This window comes from Scyliorhinus canicula, chromosome 1, assembly GCF_902713615.1.
Source record: "Scyliorhinus canicula chromosome 1, sScyCan1.1, whole genome shotgun sequence".
In the NCBI taxonomy this organism is placed as follows: Eukaryota; Metazoa; Chordata; class Chondrichthyes; order Carcharhiniformes; family Scyliorhinidae; genus Scyliorhinus; species Scyliorhinus canicula.
In genome coordinates, this window is record NC_052146.1 from 306395127 (window position 1) to 306418471 (window position 23345).

Sequence of the window (23345 nt, forward strand, 5' to 3'; positions counted from 1 at the left end):
CCCTGCCGTTCTCGCCGGCTCGGTACTCCACAAGCCCGGTGGTAGTTGGCAGCCCAGAGGGTGTGGGGGCAATGGAGACAGCACATGGGATTGGAGGGAGGCGTCAGTGTGGTCACCGATTTGTGATAATCACTGTTTTGTTCCGGGGGGGGGGGGGGGGGGGGGGGGGGCTGGACGGGGGCTTTAGGAGGTGGCAGCGGGCAGGGATTGAGGGATTGAGAGATTTGGGGATCTCTTTATTCAGGAGGGTTTCCCGAGCCTGGAGGGATTGGAGGAGGTTTATGAGTTGCCGGGTGGGAATGGATTTCGGTAAATGCAGGTACGGGACTTTGTTCGGAGGCAGGTTCCAAGCTTTCCTCGCCTCGCCCTGAGGGGTCTACAGGATAAGGTGATGTCAAAAACGGGAGTTGGGGAGGGAAGGGTCTCGGAGATGTACCAGGAATTGAGGGAGTGGGAAGGGGTCCCAATCGGGGAGGTGATGAGGAAGTGAAAGGAAGAGTTCGGACGGGAGCTGGAAGTCGGATTATGGGTAAAGGCCTAGAGAGTCAATTCATCCTCGCCGTGTACCAGGTTCAGCCTGATCCAGTTCAAGGTGGTTCACAGGGCCCACATGACGGTGGCCCGGATGAGCAGGTTTTTTGAGGAAGTGGAGGATAGGTGCGGACGCTGTGGGGGAAGCCCGGCGAATCATGTGTATATGTTCCGGAGTTGAGGGGATTCTGGCAGGGATTTGCGGACGTCATGTCAGAGGTCCTGGAAGAGAGGGTGACTCCGAGTCTGGAAATGACAATATTTGGGGTATCGGAAGATCCAGCGGCCTGGGAGGGTGGTGGGGGGGGTGGGGGGGCAATGTTCTGACCTTCTCCTCCCCGGAGGCCCGGAGATGGATTTTGCTGGGATGGACGGACTCAGAGCCCCAAAGTCAGGAGTGTGGGTTAGTGACATGGTAGGGTTTCTCAGGCTGTTCACATTGAGAGGTTCAATCCAGGGGTTTGCTCGGAGGTGGCAGCCGTTCATCAACTTCTTTAAGCAAAACTGAACGTCAGCAATAAGGAGGTGGGGGGGGGGAGGATAATGGGAGGCATGATAGTGTAAGACAAGGATAGGGAACTTAATATACGGGTAATGAGGAGATAGGGCGGGGGGGGGGGGGGGGGGGGGGGTAGTAGGGGATGTTATTTTAATGTTGTTGCGTGTCAGCCCGTTCGGTTGTTTAAGAAATGTTAAATTGTTAAACTGTGAACATTACAAATGCTTCAATAAAATATTTTCTAAAAAGAACACGGCAATTTATACCAAGGCATTGACAGAACCAAAACAGAGATACTAGCAGGGGTGACCAGAAGCTCGGTCAAAGATAGGGTAAAGTGACGGCTTTGGTGACGTCATGTGAAAACAAGTCGTGCGTTTGATCCTATTTGCCCAGTATTCGGGGGATTTTTATGGTCAAACCCAGCCTGCCAAACAATGTAGAAAATAGTGGAATTATGTGTTGAAGAAGCCTCAATCCAGATGGCACAGTGGTTAGCACTACTGCCTCACGGCGCTGAAGTCCCAGATTCGATCCCGGCTCTGGGTCACTGTCCGTGTGGAGTTTGCACATTCTCCCCGTGTTTGCGTGGGTTTCACCCCCACGTCCCAAAGATGTGCAGGGTAGGTGGATTGGCCATGCTAAATTGCTCCTTAATTGGAAATAAATAATTGGGTACACCTAAATTTATTTCAAAGTCTCATTCCGATAGTCCGGTGAGGGAGCTGGAGCGAGGAAAGATGGCGGGTGAGGCCGCGCCCATCACGGTAGACACGCTGTGATGATAGCGCAGCTATTTTGAGACCTTTCGGATACTATTGGGCAAGCAGTTTGGTCGGTAAGGCAAGGAGCTGAGGATGTCCGTCAAAGCTGCCATTGAGGAAACATTGGGCCCGATCAAATAACAGCTGGAGAAGGCATCAAAAGCTGTGAGGGAGCATGGCGAAATGCTGAAGGGCATGGAGGAGGCCTTGTCTCGTGTTTATGGAGGAGGCCTTGTCTCATGTTTATGGAAGAGGCCTTGTCTCGTGTTTATGGAGGAGGCTTTGTCTCGCGTTTATGGAGGAGGCCTTGTCTCGTGTTTATGGAGGAGGCCTTGTCTCATGTTTATGGAGGAGGCCTTGTCTCGCGTTTATGGAGGAGGCCTTGTCTCGCGTTTATGGAGGAGGCCTTGTCTCGTGTTTATGGAGGAGGCCTTGTCTTGCGTTTATGGAGGAGGCCTTGTCTCGTATTTATGGAGGAGGCCTTGTCTCGTGTTTATGGAGGAGGCCTTGTCTCGTGTTTATGGAGGAGGCCTTGTCTCGTGTTTATGGAGGAGGCCTTGTCTCGTGTTTATGGAGGAGGCACGGGGAGCCGACCCCCGTTGGTTTTATGCAACTTGGGGGTGAGGTTTTCTCGTTTTTGTCCCCAGTACACAGATAGACTGGACAGCCGACTTTGTGATGGGCAGATTTCTTCTTCCCGGGGGAAGGAGGGCGGATAGTCGTCTCAAACCATAGTCCGCATTTTGTATTTAGCGCTGGAAGTCGACCCGGCGCATTGCACAGGGTGCAGGGGTGATGGATGTGGGGAGTTTGGCGGATGCGGGGTTCGAGAGTCACAGATGAATGCGCGGAATTCTACGGAAACGGGATGGTTTTGCCCACTGTTCTATGGGGGGGTGTTGAAGGCGGTGATTATATCGCAGAAGATACATGTGGACGAAAAGGTTATGCAGGAGCGCCAGGCGTTAGTTGATGACATTTTGGAAGAGGACCGTAGATATTCGAATGACCCAACACCCAAACTCTTGGCAAGCAGGGAAAAGCTGTAGACGCAGATTGACCTGCTGTCTACTGATAGGACGGTGCACCAGTCATGGCACCAGGGGGGGGGGGGGGGCAGAAGGAGGCCATTCGGCCCATCGAGTCTGCATCGGCTCTTAGAAAGAGCACCCTACCCAAGGTCAACACTTCCACCCCATCCCCGTAACCCAACAACCCCGTCTAACCCAAGGGCAATTTAGCCAGGCCAATCCACCTAACCTGCACGTCTTTTGGGACTGTGGGAGGAAACCGGAGCACCCGGAGGAAACCACGCAGACACGGGGAGAACGTGCAGACTCCGCACAGACAGTGACCCAATCGGGAATCGAACCTGGGGCCTTAGCGCTGTGAAGCCATAGTGCTAACCACTATGCTACCGTGCTGCCCACGTGATTGTGGATCATACAGTCCTATTTCACTACTTAACGTGGATGCTAAGCTGTTAGCTAAGCTGTTAGCTCATTGGGCAGGGAGCCTTGTCTCCTGGAGGTGGTTGGGGTGGGGTGGGGGTGGGGGGGGGGGGGGGGGGGGGTGTACCAGACATTTATAACAGGCCAAAGGCTGTTGTCCAATGTGCGGCTACTGCTGAATGTGGTTCTTACCCCAGAGGCCAGGCTGCATATAAATGTGAAACTAGATGCAGAAAAGGCATTTGTTAGGGTGGTGTGGAAGTACCTCTTTGCGGTTTTGGAGATGTTTGGGTTGGGCCCCGGGGTGTGTGTCGTGGGAACGTCAGATGTACAACACTCCTTTGGCCAGCATTCATACAAATGCCATGAAGTTTGGGTACAAGGCAGGGGTGTACTATGTCCTCCCTCCCGTTCACATTAGCGATTGAGCCATTGGCGATTACCGTGAGAGCTTCGGACAAGTGGAGTGGGAAAGCATTCGGAATGCTTGCCTTCATCGAATGGGGCATCGAGTATAAAAACTGGCAAGTCATGCTGCAGTTGTATAGAACCTTGGTAAGGCCGCACTTGGAATATTGCGCACAATTCTGGTTGCCACAATAGCAGAAGGATGTGGAGGCTTTGGAGAGGATGCAGAGGAGGTTTACCAGGATGTTGCCTGGTCTGGAGGGTGTTAGCTATGCGGAGAGGCTGAATAGACTCGGACTGTTTTCATCAGAAAGACGGAGGTTGAGGGGTGACCTGATAGGGGTCTACAAGATTATGAGGGGCATGGATAGAGTGGATGGGCAGGCACTCTTTCCCAGGGTGGAGGGGTCAGTCACCAGGGGGCATAGGTTTAAGGTCCGTGGGGCAAGTTTAGAGGAGATGTGCGAGGCAGGTTTTTTACACAGAGGGTGGTGAGTGCCTGGAACGTGTTGCCAGGGGAGGTTGTGGAAGTAGATACATTAACGCCGTTCAAAAGGCATCTTGCCAAACACATGGATAGGATGGGTATAGAGGGCACTAGGAAGTGCTGAGGGTTTTGGCAAAGGATGGTGACATGATCGGTACAGGCTTCGATAGACGAAGGGCCTGTTCCTGTAATATATTGTTCTTTGTTTTTGATAGTTTTTTAATTTATTTTTTAATAAATTTAGAGTACCCAATTATTTATTTATTTGTTCTAAATTTAGAATGCCCAATTCATTTTTTCCAATTGAGGGGCAATTTAGCATGGCCCATCCCCCTACCCTGCACATCTTCTTGGATTGTGGGGGTGAAACCCACGCAAACACGGGGAGACAGTGACCCAGAGCCAGGATCGAATCTGGGACCACGGCGCCATGAGGCAGCAGTGCTAACCACAGCGCCACCATCCTGCACCCAATTATTTTTTTCAATTTAAGGGCCAATTTAGCGTGGCCAATCCACCTAACCTGCACATCTTTGGGTTGTGGGGGTGAAACCACGCAGACATGGGGAGAATGTAAAAACTCCACATGGACAGTGACCAAGGGTCAGGATTCGAAACCCGGTTCCTCAGCGCCGTAGGCAGCAGTGCTAACCACTGAGCCACTGCCGCCCCGTTCTTTGATAGTTAAGTGTGGAATGGAACATAGGGGGCGTGATTCTCCGCTCCCCACGCCGGGTGGGAGAATCGCAGGAGGGCCGGGTGACTCACGACACGCCCCCCCTGGCGCACCCCCCGCGATTCTCTCAACCCCCCCACTCGGAAGAATCGCCGCTCGCCGTTTTTCACGGTGACCGGCGATTCTCCGACCCGGATGGGCCGAGCGGCCTGCCGTTCGTGACCGGTTCACGACGGCGGCAACCACACCTGGTCACTGCCGTCGTGAACATGGCGCCAAAAGCTGGTTTGAAGCTTGTGGGGGGCGGAGAGGGGAGTGAGCACCACGGGCGTGCTCAGGAGGGGACTGGCCCGCGATCGGTGCCCACCGATTGTCGGGCCGGCGTCTCAAAGGGACGCACTCTTTCCCCTCTGCCGCCCCGCAAGATCAAGCCGCCAGGATCCGAATCTTGCAGGGCAGCGGAGGGAAGACGGCAACTGCGCTTGCGCGGCTGACATCACTTAGGCGCGCCGGCCACGTCATTCTCGGCGCACCGCCTTGACGCAAGCGCCAATTTTTCGCGGGAACGGAGAATTTCGCCCAGGGTTCCCTGTCTGCAGTTGATCATTTGTTATAAGTGAAGGACCCAGTGCTCACCATGGGGGACAGAATGAGGATACTGAAGATCTTTGGGTCCTTTTCCAGATACAAATTAAATATGCGGCACGGTGGCACAGTGGTTAGCACTGCTGACTCACAGCTCCAGGGTCCCAAGTTCAATTCTGGCCTCGGGTCTCCCCATGTCTGCGTGGGTTTCCTCCGGGTGCTCCGGTTTCCTCCCACAGTCCAAAGATGTGCAGGTTAGGTGGACTGGACATGCTAAATTACCCTTAGTGTCCAAAAAGGTTAGGTGGGGTTACTGGGTTACAGGGAGAGGGTGGAGGTGTAGGTTTAAGTAGGGTGCCCTTTCCAAGGGCCGGCGTGGGCCCGATGGGCTGAATGGCCTCCTTCTGCACTGTAGATTCTAATTCTATGGAGAAGAGGGAGTACTTTCCAGTCTGCGTCCTGGGGGAATGGAGCCAGTCTTGGGGTACTTTCACTTGGCCAGGTCCAGCTTCCAGTATCTGGGGGCCCAGGTTACTCTAGATTGGGCCCGACTCAGAAAACTGAACTGTATCAGCTCGGTGAATAAGATTAAATCTAACCTACAAAGCTGGGACAATCTTCCTTTGTCCCTGGCGGGTGGAGTTCAGTCAATTAAGACAAATATTTGGCCAAGATTTCTGATCTATTTCAGTGTCTTCCGGTCTTCCTTCAGACAGAGATGAGGAGACATTTCTTCACCCAGAGAGTGGTGAGCCTGTGGAATTCATTACCACAGGAAGTAGTTGACGCTAAAACATTGAATATATTCAAGAGGCGACTGGATGTAGCACTTGGGGAGAATGGGATCAAAGGCTATGGGGAGAAAGCAGGATTAGGCTATTGAGTTGGATGATCAGCCATGATCGTGAGGAATGGTGGAGCAGGCTCGAAGGGCCAAAAGGCCTCCTCCTGCTCCTATTGTCTATATATAAAACATTCGGTTAATATCGGCCTTCATATAGGCGGGGAAATCTCCGAGGATTCGGAGGGTAGTTATACAGAAGGAATAGACAGTCAGGAGGTCTCACCTTGCCCAGCCTAATATTTTATTACAGGGCGGCTAATACAGAGAGGGTGCTGGGGTGGTGTGTGGACCGGGGTCTACCTGGGTGCAGATGGAGTCCGGATGGTGCAGGGGGTACCGTTTGGGTGCACTGGTGAAGGTTTCTCTTCCATTCACTCCGGCAAAGTACTCGCCAAACCCACTGGTTGTCTCCACTAAAATACGGAGGCAAATCTGTCAACATTTTAAACTGGGGTCAGTGTCAAGGTTGGCCCCAATTTGTGCCAACCGCCTGTCTGAGTTGGCAAGGTTGGATGCCACATTTGGAGTGTGGACCGGGAAGCGGCTGGAGAGATTGTGTGCCCCATTCCTGGAAGGCCGGTTATGGAATCATAGAATTTACAATGCAGGAGGAGGCCATTCGGCCCTGCACCGGCCCTTAGAAAGAGCACCCTGCCCAAACCCACACCTCCACCCTATCCCCTCAATTAACCTTTTTGGACACTGAGGGCAATCTTTGCATGTCCAATCCACCTGACCTGCACGTCTTTTGGGACTGTGGGCGGAAACCGGAGCACCCGTAGAAAATCCACGCAGACACAGAGGTTTGGGGGGGGGGGGGGGGGGGGGGGCGGACTCTCCCCAGAGCCTCGGCTTGGCTAGGTGACGTAATGGAGTTTCTACACCTGGAGAAGGTTACATACACCGTGAGGGGGCTAATTGAAGGGTTCCACCAGAGATGGTATATCGTCTACTTCAAGTTGGTCACTGGTAGCTGCTGGGACGGGGGTGGGGGGCTTGTTCCAACTGGGGAGGGGGCAATGGTAACTTGGTTTGTATTATAAAGCACAAAGAAAAGTACAGCACAGGAACAGGCCCTTCGGCCCTCCAAGCCTGTACCGATCATGATGCCCTGACTAAAAATAAAACCTTCTGCCCTTACTCGGGTCGTATATAAAGAACAAACAACTGTTTTACTGTTGTTTCTGTTTTTGTATTTTATAAACTCTGAAAGGTTAATAAAAAGATTTTTAAAAAACAGAGCTAAGTAAAGAGATGCAGGGATTTAGAAGAGGAATTTCCGGAGCATCAGCCTTTACCTGATCAGTTTATATTTGGAGATAAACGTTTTGGCGCAGTCACGCTGTGAGCAGATGTATGGACGCTGTCCAGTGTGTGAGTAGGAGTGTGTGGTCAGCCTGTCTGCAGTGAGGAAGATCTTCTCACACAGTGGACAGGGGAATGTCTTCCCTGCCTCTTCCCCTCCCCTCCCTGTGCCCACCGCCTCATCGTCTTGCCGCAGGACCTTGAGGCTGGCCGTCTGGTCAAACTGACCCCCGGGGGCGGGGGTGTCTGTCTTCAAGCAGGTGGAAATGTGCTCGGTCCCCAGGCGCCCAGTGGCGGCCAGTCCGCGCACTCTCCCTCGGACCATCCCCTGGCCCGGCTGGCTGCAGGGGTGGAACTCCAGCAGACTGAAGTTGCTGAAGACATTGCAGCAACTGGAGCACTTCCACCGGTTGGCTGTCTCCCCCTGCAGGAGAAAGAAGCAACTGCACTTTAATTTCGGTTCAGCGAATCGACAGCACAGAATGAACGTCATGGCACCTCAACCCACTCTTTGAAAGATCCCATCAAATAGTCTCACCCCTCTTCCTTTTCCCTGGAGCCCTGCAGTATTCTCTCCATCAAGTATTTGTCCGATTCCCCTTTGAAAGTTACATCTGCTTCCATCACCCTTTCAGTCTGATCATAACTCAGTGTGGAGACAAAACCCTCTCCTCATCCTCATCTGATTCTTTTGCCAATTGTCCGATCTGTCTATCCCAGGGGTGGGAAAACTACGGCCCGCCAAAGGTCTTTATGCGGCCCACCAAGTCATTAAAAAAAAATTTTTTAAACAAATTTTATTTTTAAAAAAAATTTTAATTTTTTTTAAGGTTAATGGGGGGGATGTTGGGTTACTTACTGGTATAGGGTGGATACGTTGACTTGAGTAGGGTGATCATTGCTCGGCACAACGTCGAGGGCCGAAGGGCCTGTTCTGTGCTGTACTGTTCTATGTTCTATATGAGGCGCCCAGAATCATAACCGGGTGAAGTAATTATTTTACTTAATATACTATGCGGCCCTTTAAAATTGTGAATTTCTGAATGTGGCCCTTGCACGGAAAAGTTTGCCCACCTTTGGTCTATCCTGTGTATCCATGTTTCCTGTTTATCCATTTCCTCTGGTTATCGATCCTGCTGCCATTGGAAAGAGATTTTCTCTAACGGCTTCCCTTCCCTTTGGAGGAGGGAAACCTTAGAAACGCATGGAAGGGACTCCTGAAACATTATTTGCTTCCCCCTCTTAGATCGGTGTCAGCGCCGGCTCTACGTCCCAAACACAACTCACTGAGGTCAAATGCTCTCTATTGTTGTAGAGTCCCGTTCCCTCAGCGCCATAACCCGCACGAGACCTACGGGGTTGGAGCAATCGGTCTCCCCACGAGTCTCGCCAAATAACAGCTCCCCCCCCCGCTGAGGGGGTGGGGAGCCCAAGATCAATAATGGCTGAGTTCAGTAAAGTTGGCCAGGCGTGGAACACACGGACCAGACCTGGCTGGAATCTGGTGGATATCGTAAATATAACTGCTTTGCAATACACCTCGTTTTCTTTTGGCCATCTCGTTCCGGACCCGTTTGTGGCCGACAAAACGAAGAAAAGTCTCCAAGCTCCTCAAGGCTAATTAAAATATTGAAAATGAAATGAAATGAGAATCGCTTATTGTCACAAGTCGGCTTCAAATGAAGTTACTGTGAAAAGCCCCTAGTCGCCACATTCCGGCGCCTGTTCGGGGAGGCTGGTACGGGAATATTTCTAAGTGCAGCAACTATAGTTATTCAAACATGGACAATCAAACCTGGCCATTTACTCCACAGCAAAGCCCCAGAGATAGCAAGGAGATGGTACAGATTGAGGGAGGAATGTTGTCCAGGACACGGGAAATTATTGAATATTTGATTAGTGAACAGTGACTTTTAACCATTTATGTCGAGCCACGTAATGTAATCTTGAACAGGCAGATGACGTGACACAGGCAAAGAACAGTACTTGAGATTTTCTACGTTTTGTTCGGCAAAGAGACAGGGGGCGTGATTCTCCGATCGCGGAACACAGTGTCCGCGCCATCGTGAACGCCGTCCCCCGCTAAACGGGCACGGGCAGTAGCGATTCTGGCCCCCACAGGGGGCCACCACGGCGCTGGAACAGTTCACACCGCTCCAGCCTCACGCACTGGGGGCGGCGCCAACCCGCGCATGCGCAGTGGCAACACGCCAAACCGCGCACGCGGAACGCGCCGGCCCCGACGCAACATGGCGTGGGGGTTCTGGGACCGGAAGGGCAACAAAGTAGGCCTGGGGGGGGGGGGAGGCTGGCCCACCGATTGGTGGGCCCCGATCGCAGGCCAGACCCCATCGGAAGCCCCCCCCGGGACGGAGAACCCCTCCCCCCACCCACAGGTTGCCCCCCCCCCACCCCTTCACCAGGTGTGGACAACACCGCCGGACTGCTTTTTCCGCTCGGCCCATCCGGGCCGGAGAATTGGCGGCCCGGCCTCGTACAGCGGCAAGCGACCGGCGCCGCGCCAAATGCGCCGGCGCAAATGGCGGCGATTCTCAGCACCTCGGAGAATCGCGCGCCGGTGTCGGGGCGGCGTGGTTGCGGTGATTCTCCGGCGCAGCGCGGGGCTGGGAGAATCGCGCCCAGGTTCTCCAGCTCTGAGCTATTGGAAAATCAGGCAATGTGATCAAACAAGCCATCCCCCAGTGACAAAATGAGACTTACTGCAGCCGGAGATGGGTAGAGCCCAGGCTCCTGCTTGATAAACACTGAAGGAGCTTCCATGAACTTGGCGTAATCTGCTGCATACCAGACTTTCAGCTCCATGTGTGGTTGGATGCTCTGCAGAAGATAGCATTCCATTAGCACTTACATAGTTAACACCTACCCATGATGGGACTTCACCACATCTATGTCCCACCCCTCTGCAGCAGAACTCACTGAGTGACACCACCCACCATTGGCTGACACTTGGATCTGTGGATGCCACTTGTCTTTACTGTGACCCCTCCATTGGATCCAGGTTCTGCTGAGGTCTGCAGCGCCTACCTTGACCGTTGTGAAGTACACTTCTCCCTGGTGCTGGTACGCTACGAGGGTTTGCTCCTCCAGATTCCTCGCAGGCCGCACAAACATCATCCAGTTACCTGATTCTTCATCCGGAGAGTTGAGGAAATATTTTACCCCGTCCTTTAAAACCTGAGGAGACAGACAGTGTACCAATGGAACAAAGTGTACAACAGGGCTCCCTCAAGCACACCACTGCCCCCCTCACCAATCACAGAAACACCGGAGCTAACAGGAGGAGGCCATACAGCCTGTTGCACAATTCAGTTGGAAGATGGGCGGTCTTTATCTTTATTATTGGCTGTCGTTCCATTTCCCCTAATATCCTTGCCCGATAACAGTCTATCAATCTTAACTGTGAAATTTTCATTTGACCCTCAACTTCAACAGTTTTTGGTTCTAGAATTCCACCCCCTTTGTATAAATACATGTTTCCTGTGTGAAGTACACAGACACTGTTGGCACCTCCTTATACACAGGTGCACCACATTAGTGCCAACAGGGGTTTGTACTGCAAGCCCTTGCCCTACTGCCCTGTGCCAATTGATGCCAATGCTCAGTTACATAACATTGCCCGAAGGATACCTTTTTTTTAATAAACTTAAAAGGACCCAATTATATTTTTCCAATAAAGGGGCAATTTAGTGTGGCCAATCCACCTACACCTTTGGGTTTGAGGGATGGGACCCACGCAAACATGGGGATAATATGCAAAGTCCACACGGACAGTGACCCGGGACCGGGATCGAACCCGGGTCCTCAGTGCCGTGAGGCAGCAGTGCTAACCACTGCGCCACTGTGCCATCAGCCTGAAGGATACCTGAAAATGTACAATCTGCAAGGCATTCGTCAGGAGTGTGATGGAATACTCTCCACTTGCCTGGATGAGTGCAGTTCCAACAACACTCAAGAAGCTTAACACCATCCAGGACAAAGCAGCCCTGCTTTATTGGTACCCCATTTACCATCTTAAATATTCACTCCCTCCATCACCTCTGCACAGGCAGCCGTGTGGACCATCTACAAGATGTACTGCAGCAGCTCACAAAAGCTCCTTCAACAGTACCGTCCAATCCCATGACCTCTACACTCTGGAAGGACAAGGCAAGGGCAGTAAGGGGAACACCATCAACTGCAAGTTCCCTCCAAGCCACTCACCACTCTGACTTGCAAGTATACTGGCCGTTTGGATCCAGCAGAGGGCAGTAGGGTGGAGCTGCTGATTGGCTGTTGCGGGGAAAATTTGCATCAGTGCATTGCGGTCACTGTATCTTGAAGGTTGTTTGTGGAGGAGATGTTGTCAAGCGACAGTTAAACCCCAAACACTTCCTCAGTGTTTCCCTCCCTACCTCCTCTAACCAAAAAAAAAACAATCACTGTAAGGATCCCTAAGAGGAGGGAAGGTGGTAACAGAGGTGGAGGAGTAGCATTGTTAATCAAGGATAGTTTAACATCTGCAGAAATACAGTTCGAAGGGGATCTGCCTACTGAGGTAATATGGGCCGAAGTTAGACATAGGAAAGGAGCGGTCACATTGTTAGGAGTTTTCTATAGGCCCCCAAATAGTAACAGAGATGTGGAGGAAGAAATTGCAAAACAGATTATGGTAGCATGGTGGTTAGCATCAATGCTTCACAGCTCCAGGGTCCCAGGTTCGATTCCCGGCTGGGTCACTGTCTGTGTGGAGTCTGCACGTCCTCCCCGTGTGTGCGTGGGTTTCCTCCGGGTGCTCCGGTTTCCTCCCACAGTCCAAAGATGTGCGGGTTAGGTGGATTGGCCATGCTAAATTGCCCGTAGTGTAAGGTTAATGTGGGGATTGTTGGGTTACGGGTATACGGGTTACGTGGGTTTAAGTAGGGTGATCATGGCTCGGCACAACATCGAGGGCCGAAGGGCCTGTTCTGTGCTGTACTGTTCTATGTTCTATGTTCTATGTTCTAGAGGTGCGGAGGTCTCAGGGTAGTTGTCATGGGTGACTTTAACTTTCCAAATATTGATTGGAACCTCTACAGGTCGAATAGTTCGGATGGGGCAGTTTTTGTACAGTGTGTGCAGGAGGGTTTCCTGACACAATATGTGGATAGGCCGACAAGAGGAGGGGCCACATTGGATTTGGTACTGGGTAATGAACCGGGCCAAGTGTTAGATTTGTTTGTGGGAGAGCACTTTGGAGATAGTGACCACAATTCGGTGTCTTTCACTATTGCAATGGAAAGGGATTGGGCCATACGGCAGGGCAAGGTTTATAATTGGGGGAGGGGTAATTATGATGCGATTAGGCAAGAATTAGGGAGCATGAGATGGGAACAGAAACTGTCAGGGAAAGGCACAAATGAAAAGTGGAGCTTGTTCAAGGAACAAATACTGCGTGTCCTTGATAGGTATGTCCATGTCAGGCAGGGAGGAAATGGCCGTGTGAGGGAACCATGGTTCACAAAAGACGTTGAATGTCTTGTCAAGAGGAAAAAGGAAGAGTATGTAAGGATGAGAAAACAAGGTTCAGTTGGGTCGCTTGAGGGTTACAAGGTAGCAAGGAATGAGCTAAAAAGAGAGCTCAGGAGGGGGCATGAGAAGTACTTGGCGGGTCGGATCAAGGAAAACCCCAAGGCTTTTTACTCTTATGTGAGAAATAAAAGAATGACCAGGGTGAGGTTAGGGCCGGTCAAGGGCAGTAGTGGGAACTTGTGCATGGAGTCAGAAGAAATAGGAGGTGTTGAATGAATACTTTCCTTCAGTGTTCACCAAGGAGAGGGGCCATGTTTTTGAGGATGAGAGAGTGATACAGGCGGGTAGGCTGGAGGAGGTAGATGTTCTGAGGAAGGATGTATTAGCAATTTTGAAAAACCTGAGGGTCGACAAGTCCCCTGGGCCAGATAGGATATATCCAAGGATTATTTGGGAGGCAAGGGATGAGATTGCAGAGCCTTTGGCTTTGATCTTTGGGTCCTTACTGTCCACGGGGATAGTGCCAGAGGACTGGAGGGGGGCGAATGTTGTTCCTCGGTTCAAGAAAGGGAATAGGAATGACCCTGGTAATTATAGGCCAGTTAGTCTTACTTCGGTGGTTGGTAAGTTAATGGAAAAGGTCCTGAAGGATAGGATTTATGACCATTTGGAAAGATGCAGCTTAATCCGGGATAGTCAACACAGATTCGTGAAGGGTAAGTCTTGCCTCACAAATCTGATTGAATTCTTTGATGAGGTAACTAAGTGTGTCGATGAAGGTAGAGCAGTTGATGTCGTACACATGGATTTTAGTAAGGCATTTGGTAAGATTCCCATGGTCGGCTCATGAAGAAAGTAAGGAGGTGTGGGATAGAACGAAATTTGGGCAATTGGATAAGTAACTGGCTATCACATAGAAGACAGAGGGTGGTGGTGGATGGAAAATTTTCAGACTGGAGACCAGTTACCAGCGGTGTACCACAGGGATCAGTGCTGGGTCCTCTTCTATTTGTGATTTTTATCAATGACTTGGAGGAGGGGGCTGAAGGGTGGGTCAGTAAATTTGCTGATGACACCAAGATTGGTGGAGTAGTGGATGAGGTGGAGGGCTGTTGTAGGCTGCAAAGAGACATTGATAGGATGCAGAGCTGGGTCGAAAAATGGCAGATGGCGTTTAACCCTGATAAGTGCGAGGTGATTCATTTTGGTAGAAAAAATTTGAATGCGGATTACAGGGTGAACGGCTGGGTTCTGAAGAATGTGGAGGAACAGAGAGATCTTGGGGTTCATGTCCACAGATCTCTGAAGGTTGCCACTCAAGTGGATAGAGCCGTGAAGAAGGCTTATAGTGTGTTAGTGTTTATTAACAGGGGGCTTGAGTTTAAGAGCCGCGGGGTTATGCTGCAACTATACATGACCCTGGTGAGATCACATTTGGAATATTGTGTGCAGTTCTGGTCACCTCATTATAGGAAGGATGTGGAAGCATTGGAAAGGATGCAAAGGAGATTTACCAGGATGCTGCCTGGTTTGCAGGATAGGTCTTATGAGGAAAGGTTGAGGGAGCTAGGGCTTTTCTCTTTGGAGCGGAGGAGGATGAGAGGCGACTTAATAGAGGTTTATAAGATGATGAGGGGGATAGATAGAGTGGACGTTCAGAGACCATTTCCTCGGGTGGATGTAGCTGTTACAAGGGGGCATAACTATAAGATTCAGGATGGGAGATATAGGAGGGATATCCGAGGTAGGTTCTTTACTCAGAGAGTGGTTAGGGTGTGGAATGGACTGCCTGTTGTGATAGTGGATTCGGACACTTTAGGAACTTTCAAGCGGTTATTGGATAGGCACATGGAGCACACCAGAATGACAGGGAGTGGGATAGCTTGATCTTGGTTTTGGACAATGCTCGGCACAACATCGAGGGCCGAAGGGCCTTTTCTGTGCTGTACTGTTCTATGTTCTATGTTCCTTCACTGTCACTGGCTGAAAATCCTGTAACTCCTTCCCTAACTGCACTGTGGGTGTACCTACAGCTGTTCTGAAAGAAGATTCACCACCATACTGTCAGCATAAACAGAACTAAACAATGGTATCTTAACACTGGTGCTACTGTTCAAGGGCGCTTTGGGATGCTCCTGGCTGCAGTGGCAAGTTCAACAGTATAAAAGTGGCGGCAGAAGAAGAGAAGGAGAAAACCTCGGGTGAAGGAATTCTGCCGCTTTTCTTTCTGTTCTTATGGGCCAGGGTTCAGAGAACCCCAAAGTGTATCATGGAGTTCACCTGACCCACAACTTTGAATAGATTGTAGTATGGGGAGCACACGGCCCACTATACAGGTGTGGTACAGCAGAAATGGAAAAGTATTTTTTAAAGCAAAACAATGTTTATTCTATGAACTCAAGTTAACCTTTTTAAAACATACAGTGAACATCTTAGCAACTATCAATTCAAATACAACCCCCAAAGAATACAACACAAAGTAATCCTTAATAAATTCCCAAACAACATCCAAAAGACAAAAGAAACATCTTTTAACAGAAGCACATCAGGTTTACATTCACGACTGAGAATATTTATAATTCTGAATTCACCAAATGATCAAGAGACAGTCTTTTCATGGCAGAGAGAACAGCAGTACACCTGCTCTGTCTGGCTTCCGCTCCAACACTGAATACAAAACTAAAACACACCCTGCAGCAAACAGCCTAAAATGAAAGCAAAATGCTGAGAGACAGCCCAGCTCCACCCACACTCTGACATCACTGATAAACAGACATTTCTTAAAGGTACATATCTTAAACACCCATTTCTTAAAGGTACTCTCACATGACACTGTCATAAATTTGTAGGTTCTGGAAAATATGAATTTAGCTCTCTCTAAAACAGTACAGAATGTGAGGAGGGTGGGGACACCTGGAATACTCCCTTAGCCATTATGTGTACACTTTTTGAGAATGCAGTGTCATCTGAAAGAATCTCACAGTACAGATGAGGCCATTCACCCATCATGTCTGTGCTGCCGCTTGGTCCAACTTAGTCCCAGCTGTTTCCTCGTAACTCTGAAGTAAATGTCCAATTGCTCTGTAAAGATGCCCACTGAAAGGGATTCCACCATCCTGCCTGGTGGTACATTCATGTTCCTGAACCAAAGGAGGAGACGGGGGGGGGGGGGGGGGGGGGGGGTGCGTGGGGAAGGTCATTCGATCGCATCCTAACTGATTCATCCAGAGGGAACATAAGGGTCTCCCAAGGTAGATCCCGCTGGTTCTTAATAGACTCTAGGGATCTGACCCCCCACTCCCCAGACACACCATTGAATAAAACGTTCTGGAGTCGAGAGGAACAGGAGATGATTCAAAAATTTCTGGGGGCGCTTTGACACGGTTGACACTCAGAAGCTGCTTCCCCTGCCTGGGGTCAGAATCTTAATTAACCCTTTACCAGTGAGGTGGGATATCCCCGCTCCGAGGACTGTGGGCAATTCCCTACCCCGCGGGGCGGGGGGGGTGGGGGGGGGTGCTCAGTTGCTGAACCTATCCACGGTTGAAATCGCTAGATTTTTAAGCACTCAGTTAACAGGGGAGAGTGTCAGAGAGCCATGATCTTCCTGAACATCTTTAAGGGTTAATGTGGCCGACTCCTGCTCCTATTACGTTCCCTCAACCTCATTGCGAGGGAGGCTAAACGACTTGTCCTCCTCAATCCATTACCTGCAACACAAGCCTGCTGTCATCAGTGTTGTTCAGCCTGGTTGAAAGCTGGCCCACGTACGGTCCAAACTGTGTCCGCTTCTGAATCGCCTTCTTGGCAAATACTCCGAGGACTGTAAGAGGGCAACAAATGACAGAGGATTACATCGACTTTACAGCACAGAAACAGCCACTTCAGCCCAACTGCTCCCTGTCAGGGTTCCTACTCCACACACGTCTCTTTCCACCCTACTTCCTGTGCCCCTATCAGCATCACCACTAATCCTTTCTCCTGCATCTCTCTCCATCTGGACTTCTGCAGCTCCACAAGTGCAAATAACATTGCCATCCTTTTAAATCCTTTCATAAGGGGCAGCACGGCAGCACAGTGGTTAGCACAGTTAGCTCACAGCTCCAGGGTCTCAGGTTCAATTCCGCTCTCGGGTGACTGTCTGTGCGGAGTCTGCACGTTCTCTCCGTGTCTGCGTGGGTTTCCTTCGGGTGCTCCGGTTTCCTCCCACAGTCCAAAGATGTGCTGTTAGGTGGATTGACTGTGCTGAATTTTCCCTTGTGTCTCAAATGGTTAGGTGGGTTTAGGGGGATGGGGGTGGAGGTATGGGCTTAGGTAGGGTGCTCTTTCCAAGGGCCGGTGCAGACTCGATGGGCCGAATGGCCTCCTTCTGCACTGTAAATTCTATGATTCTATTAAAGATCTGTCAGATCAGGAGGTTCAGCCTGTTCAGCTTCTCAAACCTGGTATCATTCTGGTAAACCTTCTCAAGTATCCCTATACATAGTGTCTCCTGTCGACACTGAGTATCCATCTGCGTACGCACACTTGTCCACACACGCAGAGAAACCCAATGACGGTGCCGGCAACATTCCACCATGGAGTGGCTGCCATGAAACCTAACCTGATGGCAGAGAGAGGATGGGGACAGCCAGACATGGCTGTCATCCGCACTGACCCAACAGTAAGGAGGTTGTCAGCTTGTGGTGCGTAAGCCAATCAAAGCTGCGGGCGGGGGACTAAATGAATCATGTAGGGTAGCAGTTCAGGACAAGGACAAGGGGTGGGATTCTCCCCTACCCGGCGGGGTGGGGGGTCCTGGCGTGCTGGAGTGGCGTGAACCACTCCGGCGTCGGGCCGCCCCAAAGGTGCAGAGGTCTCCGCACCTTTAGGGGCCAAGCCCTCGCATTGAGGGGCTAGGCCCACGCCGGAGTGGTTGGCGCCCCGCCGGCCGGCGTGAACGGCCTTTGGCGCCACGCCAGCCGGGGCCGAAAGGACTTCGCCGGCCAGCGTAAGACCGCGCATGCGCCGGAGCGTCAGCGGCTGCTGACGTCATCCCTGCGCAGGGGAGGGGGTCACTTCCGCCTCTGCCATCGTGAAGACTATGGCGAAGGCGGAAGGAAAAGAGCGCCCCCACGGCACAGGCCCGCCCGCCGATCGGTGGGCCCCGATCGCGGGCCAGGCCACCGTGGGGGCATCCCCCGGGGCCAGATCGGCCCACGCCCCCCAGGACCCGGGGGCGGGACTGACGCCGGCCCCCGGCGATTCTCCGACCCGGCCGGGGGGTCGGAGAATCCCGCCCAAGGCTGTTACCAAACGAGGCCCAGACTGAGACCGTGAGTGAGTTAAACCAGTGAATTGGTGCCCGGGACAATGAGCCACCACATCCTTTGGTGGCCTCCTGCTTTCTGGGGAGTTGTGGGACGAATGTTGGTGGGCACAATGTGAGTTTGTTGTTACTGGTTTGGAGATGGGAACTTGCCTGGTGTTTCCTTACAGTGTCTGTATTTGCTTTCAAAACCCAGGGGGAAAGGTCTTTAATAACTGTTTGATAAGCATCTCTGCTCTTGGCTGCTGCCTTTACTCAGAGTAAAACAGGGTGCAGCCTTTTCAATCAACCTTTTACAATGTGGAGACCTAAACTGTGCTCAATGTGGCCGAACTAAGTCTCACTACAAGTTTAAACAATGGATGATCAGTCAGTGATTGAATAACAATGTGGAATTAAAGTGTACAAGTGTGCTCAGGAATGTGTTCCAGGACTATGTGCGCTCTGACAGCTGCATGCATCGGTCCATCTCATATCACATTACTCAACTGCTCTCCTATTGGCTAGTGGTTCTCGGTTGGTAGGGACTGCCTAAAAGTCTCTGTAAACTAGCCTGTGACCTACTGCCTCTCCTCCATCGAGTGTACTATCCACACTAATACCTCTATATTCAACAGTCTGCAATACATCTGCATCTCCATTGCCACCCCTCAAACCCACTCCCTCCTCTGAGTTTCTCAGTAGGTATATCCACACAAAATCATGGCTATCTCTTTGCATCTTCAAATTGGGATCTATTATCTCTCTCTCAACATTCCCCCCCCTCACACTTCCCATTCTTCCTCCTCTCAATATTCTGCATTGTGCTTCCTCCATCCTTCTTTTCATTTGTTTGTCGAATATGGGTGTCACCCAGCCCCATTTGTCCTTCAGAAGGTGGCGGTGAGCTGCCTTCTTGAACCACTGCAATACTTGTGGTGTAGGTACACCATGGTGCTGTTAGGGAGGAAGTCCATGGAATTTGACAGTGAAGGAACGGCCGATATATATCCAAGCCAGGATTGTGTGTGGCTTGGAGGTGGTGTTGGAGCTGCACTCATCCAGGCAAGTGGCGAGTATTCCATTACACTCCTGACTTGTGCCTTGTAGATGGTGGGCAGGCTTTGGGGGGGGGGGGGGGGGGGGGTCAGGAGGTGAGTTACTCGCCGCAGAATTCTCAGTCTCTGACTTGTTCTCGAGGCCACAATATTTATGTGGCGGATTCAGTTAACTTTCTAGTTGATGGTAACCTGGAGGATGTTTCGGAACTAATTTGCCTCTGTACCCATTCCTCACCGTTTCTGTTGTTTTTTACACTGGGTGCAGTTGTGTCCAATTTTTGTTCCTTGGTTTCTATTCATTCACCTTAATCTGTAAGTGACACCTTTCAAACAGGAGATTCTTGTGGCCCAATCACTACACGGAGTACTCACCCTGTTTGCAGGCAGCTGGCATCTCCAACACTCGGAGCGCAAGGTAGTGTGGCAGTGTTAACCGGGCACGGCTGGGAATGGTTCTGTCTTTCACCTTGATCAATGGTCCATGTATCCTGCACTCCCCAGGCAGGCACTTTCCACAGTCCGCACACCCTACAACAACAACAACGTGCATTCACATAGCCACTTTAACGTAGTAAACATGTACCAAAGCATTTCACAGGAAGCAAATCAAACAGAATTGGATACTCAGTGATATAAACAGATAGCAGGATAAATGGTCAAAAACTTAGCCAAAGGTGTTCGGCGGGATTCTCGGTACGCCAACATCGGGAAACGTGATTGGGCGGAGAATCGGTTCCAACGCCAAAACCGCAGCGGGCGCTGATTTGACACCAAATCGTGATTCTCTGTCACCTAGACAACAGTGCCAATGTATTCGGAACACACGTACAGCATGTCATTAGCGGGCACGACCCGGTATTCTCCGGGGCCTCCGCGATTCTCCGCCTCCGATGGAGAGAGAGGGGGTAAGACACGGGGAGACGCCACCGTGGGCTGCAGGGCCGGATACTTGGCTGGGGTGGGGGAGTCCTGCCAGGGGGCGGGGTAACAGGGGAACAGGCTGAGTGGCCGGGGTGACCCCTGACGGGACTGAGGTGGTGCCCAGACACGGACCGCCATTGCCACTGACCACCCACCTTGGCCTCTGGTTCTGCAGAGCGACACTGGCCGAAAGGATTCCCCAACCCACACATCTCAGTCCCCCCCCCGTCCCCCCCACACCACACAACCACCCACAACCTGCCGGTGGGTCATCAGGCCGCCCACCGGGGGCAATGCCCACTGTAGCCCCTCCAGGGGTGGGGGCTGCAGAGCCTACCCCGGCAAGGGCAGCGCCAGCCAATGGTACAGCTGTTATCAGGGATGGGCGCCAGGGTCAGAGGCCCCCACAGTGCCAGGCACCGACAGGGCCAAGGGTGCGGAGATGGGGGTGGCATGTGGGGGCAGAGCCCGCAGTGCAAACTGGGACCACCATGTCGCCCAGTGGACCTGGCTGGACACAGTGGGTATGCACCATGCTAACATGTCAGCATTTCACCCCCTGCAGACAATGGTTATTGGAATTTAATCAGCAATGGTGGCCTCCCTGCTGGTCGCCGCAGCCCTGGGGGATGCCCTGCGGCTGTACGAGCTGGAGCTGCCCGAGGAGGAGGAGGAAGCTGCAGCAGCGGAGCGGGCAGCAGAGGAACAGGAGGCAGCCGCCCAGGATGGAGAGCCGGCCGCCCAGCAGGCTGAGGAGGAGATGCAACATGAGGCCTCATATGTACCAGCAACGCCTGTCATTCGAGGGCCTGCCGGACCGGGCATGCCGTCAAAGACTCCGGCTGAGCAGGGAGACAGTGGACATATAGAACATACAGTGCAGAAGGAGGCCATTCGGCCTATCGAGTCTGCACCGGCTCACTTAACCCCTCACTTCCACCCTATCCCTGTAACCCAATAACCCTTCCTAAACGTTTTGATTACTAAGGGGCAATTTATCATGGCCAATCCACCTAACCTGCACATCTTTGGACTTGTGGGAGGAAACCGGGGCACCCGGAGGAAACCCACGCAGACACGGAGAGAACGTGCAGACTCTGCATAGTCAGTGACCCAGCGGGGAATCGAACCTGGGACCCTGGCGCTGTGAAGCCACAGTGCTAACCACTATGCTACCGTGCTGCCAGATCATGGCTCACCTGTCACCGTGGGGGAATGGGGGAGGACACCCGCTCCCAGTGGTCGTAAAAGTGATGGCCGCCCTCAACATTTAACCCACGGGGTCCTTCCAGTCGCCGTGTGGGGACCTGTCCGGGATCTCACAGATCTCGGTGCACAGGTGCATCCGCGTTCTCACGGAGGCCCGATATGCTCAGGCGGATCCATTTCAATGTGGACCAAACCCGCTAGGATGCTCAGGCAGTGGGGTTCACCAACATGATGGGATGCCCCAGGTCCAGGGTGATCGACGGGATGCTGTCCCCCTACGAGCCCCTGCTGATGACAGGCCGCTCTACACAAACTGAAAGGGGTTCCACTCGATGAACGTGCAGTTGATGTATGACCATCAGCTGCACAACATGCATGTCTGTGCCCCATACCTGGGCAGTGTGCACGACGCCTGCACCCTGGCACACGCGACGATTCCTGACATGTTTGAGATGCCCCCTCCCCCCTGTTGAGGGGTTGTCTCTGTGTGACAGGAGTTACCCACTGCGGTCGTGGCTGATACTGCCCATCCGGAGGCCACAGACCGATGTGGGGACCCGCTACAACGGTGCCCATACAGTGACCAGGAGAAGGATCGAGCAGTGCGTCGGCTTTCTGAGGATGCGGCTCAGGTGCCTGGACCGCTCTGGAGGGGTCCTCCAGTACGAGGCTGAGAGGGTCTCAGCATTGTGGGGGCCTGCTGCATCCTCCACAACATCGCACAGCAGAGGGGCGACGTGCTGGAGGAGGAGGAGGAATGCCAGGCATTGTCAGACGAGGAGGATGTGGGGGAGGGTGAGTGTGGCCAGGACATGGGGTCCAGGGAGGCACAGGAGGCCACACGACGTGTGCGCCAGGGGCACACGCACGAGACACTCTGATCGTCTCCCAGTTTACCAACTCAAGGGAGGGGGGGTGTGGAAAATGGTCAGGGGCACAGACACCACATGTCACCCCCCACACCATGGGCCACCTCCCTACCTGCAACCCCTCTGTGATACATACCTGCCACAATATGAGCTGGGGGGCACTGGGTTGGCAGTAAGACCGGGTCTGGTCCATGGGATGGAGGGTGACGACAACCCGCTCTGCGATGGTCTCTGGTGCTCCACATTGACAACGTCTGACTCCTGCCCACGGTAGCACCTTCCACCGTCCACCTGGGTGAACCCTGTATGCGAGTTGGCCATTCCATCACACGGTGCCATCGAATCCCTGGGGTGACGGTGGTGGGGACGGTAGGGGGGGGCAAGGTGGGGAGACCAGCCCACCCATAATGTCTTCTCAGTCCCCCCCCCCCCCAAGCACATTCCCCACACCGCCACTCTGGCCAGACCAGCCCACCTCACACACGCATCTGACAGAGCATCGAGGCCGGTGTAACAGTGGGAACAGGTGTTTAATGTACACAAATCTATACCCCGTAACTAAACTGTGCCCTTCACCCGTGCCAACTGAACTGGTGTCTAACGTGCTCACCTTACGCTATATCGAGGTGGATCCCTGGAGAGTACATCAGGAGTGGAGGCGGCCCGCTGTGATTCTGCCCTGTGACCTGGGTCCCCATGGTGCCCGTCTTCCGGGGCGACAGAGCATGGATGGGCACGGCTGCTCCTCAGGTGTCCCAGATGATCCCTGGCTCCCTGTTTGCCTGCTGCCCACCAGATGCACCAGGACGGGGGGGGGGGGGGGGGGGCGGCAGTGGGTACGAGGTGCTGCGGTGCTCTGTCACCTCCCGTACCGGGGTCACCGGCAAGGGCACCATCACCACCTCCTCCCTTGGGGTGCCCAATGGCCCCTGGGCTATTC

General features: G+C 52.5%; 1 protein-coding gene across 2 annotated transcripts in view; it reads right to left on the bottom strand.

Moving 5' to 3' along the window:
* Nucleotides 1–23345, bottom strand: part of LOC119976516 (zinc finger protein PLAG1-like) — a 37713-nt gene that overhangs the window by 8965 nt on the left and 5403 nt on the right. For both annotated transcript variants that reach the window (XM_038817063.1, XM_038817073.1), the window contains exons 2-6: nucleotides 19779–19934; nucleotides 16769–16881; nucleotides 10596–10745; nucleotides 10272–10388; nucleotides 7544–7974 (exon numbers count right to left, since the gene is read on the bottom strand). In XM_038817063.1, coding sequence (XP_038672991.1) covers nucleotides 7544–7974; nucleotides 10272–10388; nucleotides 10596–10745; nucleotides 16769–16881; nucleotides 19779–19934 — 967 coding nt within the window. The remainder of the gene's footprint in view (nucleotides 1–7543; nucleotides 7975–10271; nucleotides 10389–10595; nucleotides 10746–16768; nucleotides 16882–19778; nucleotides 19935–23345) is intronic.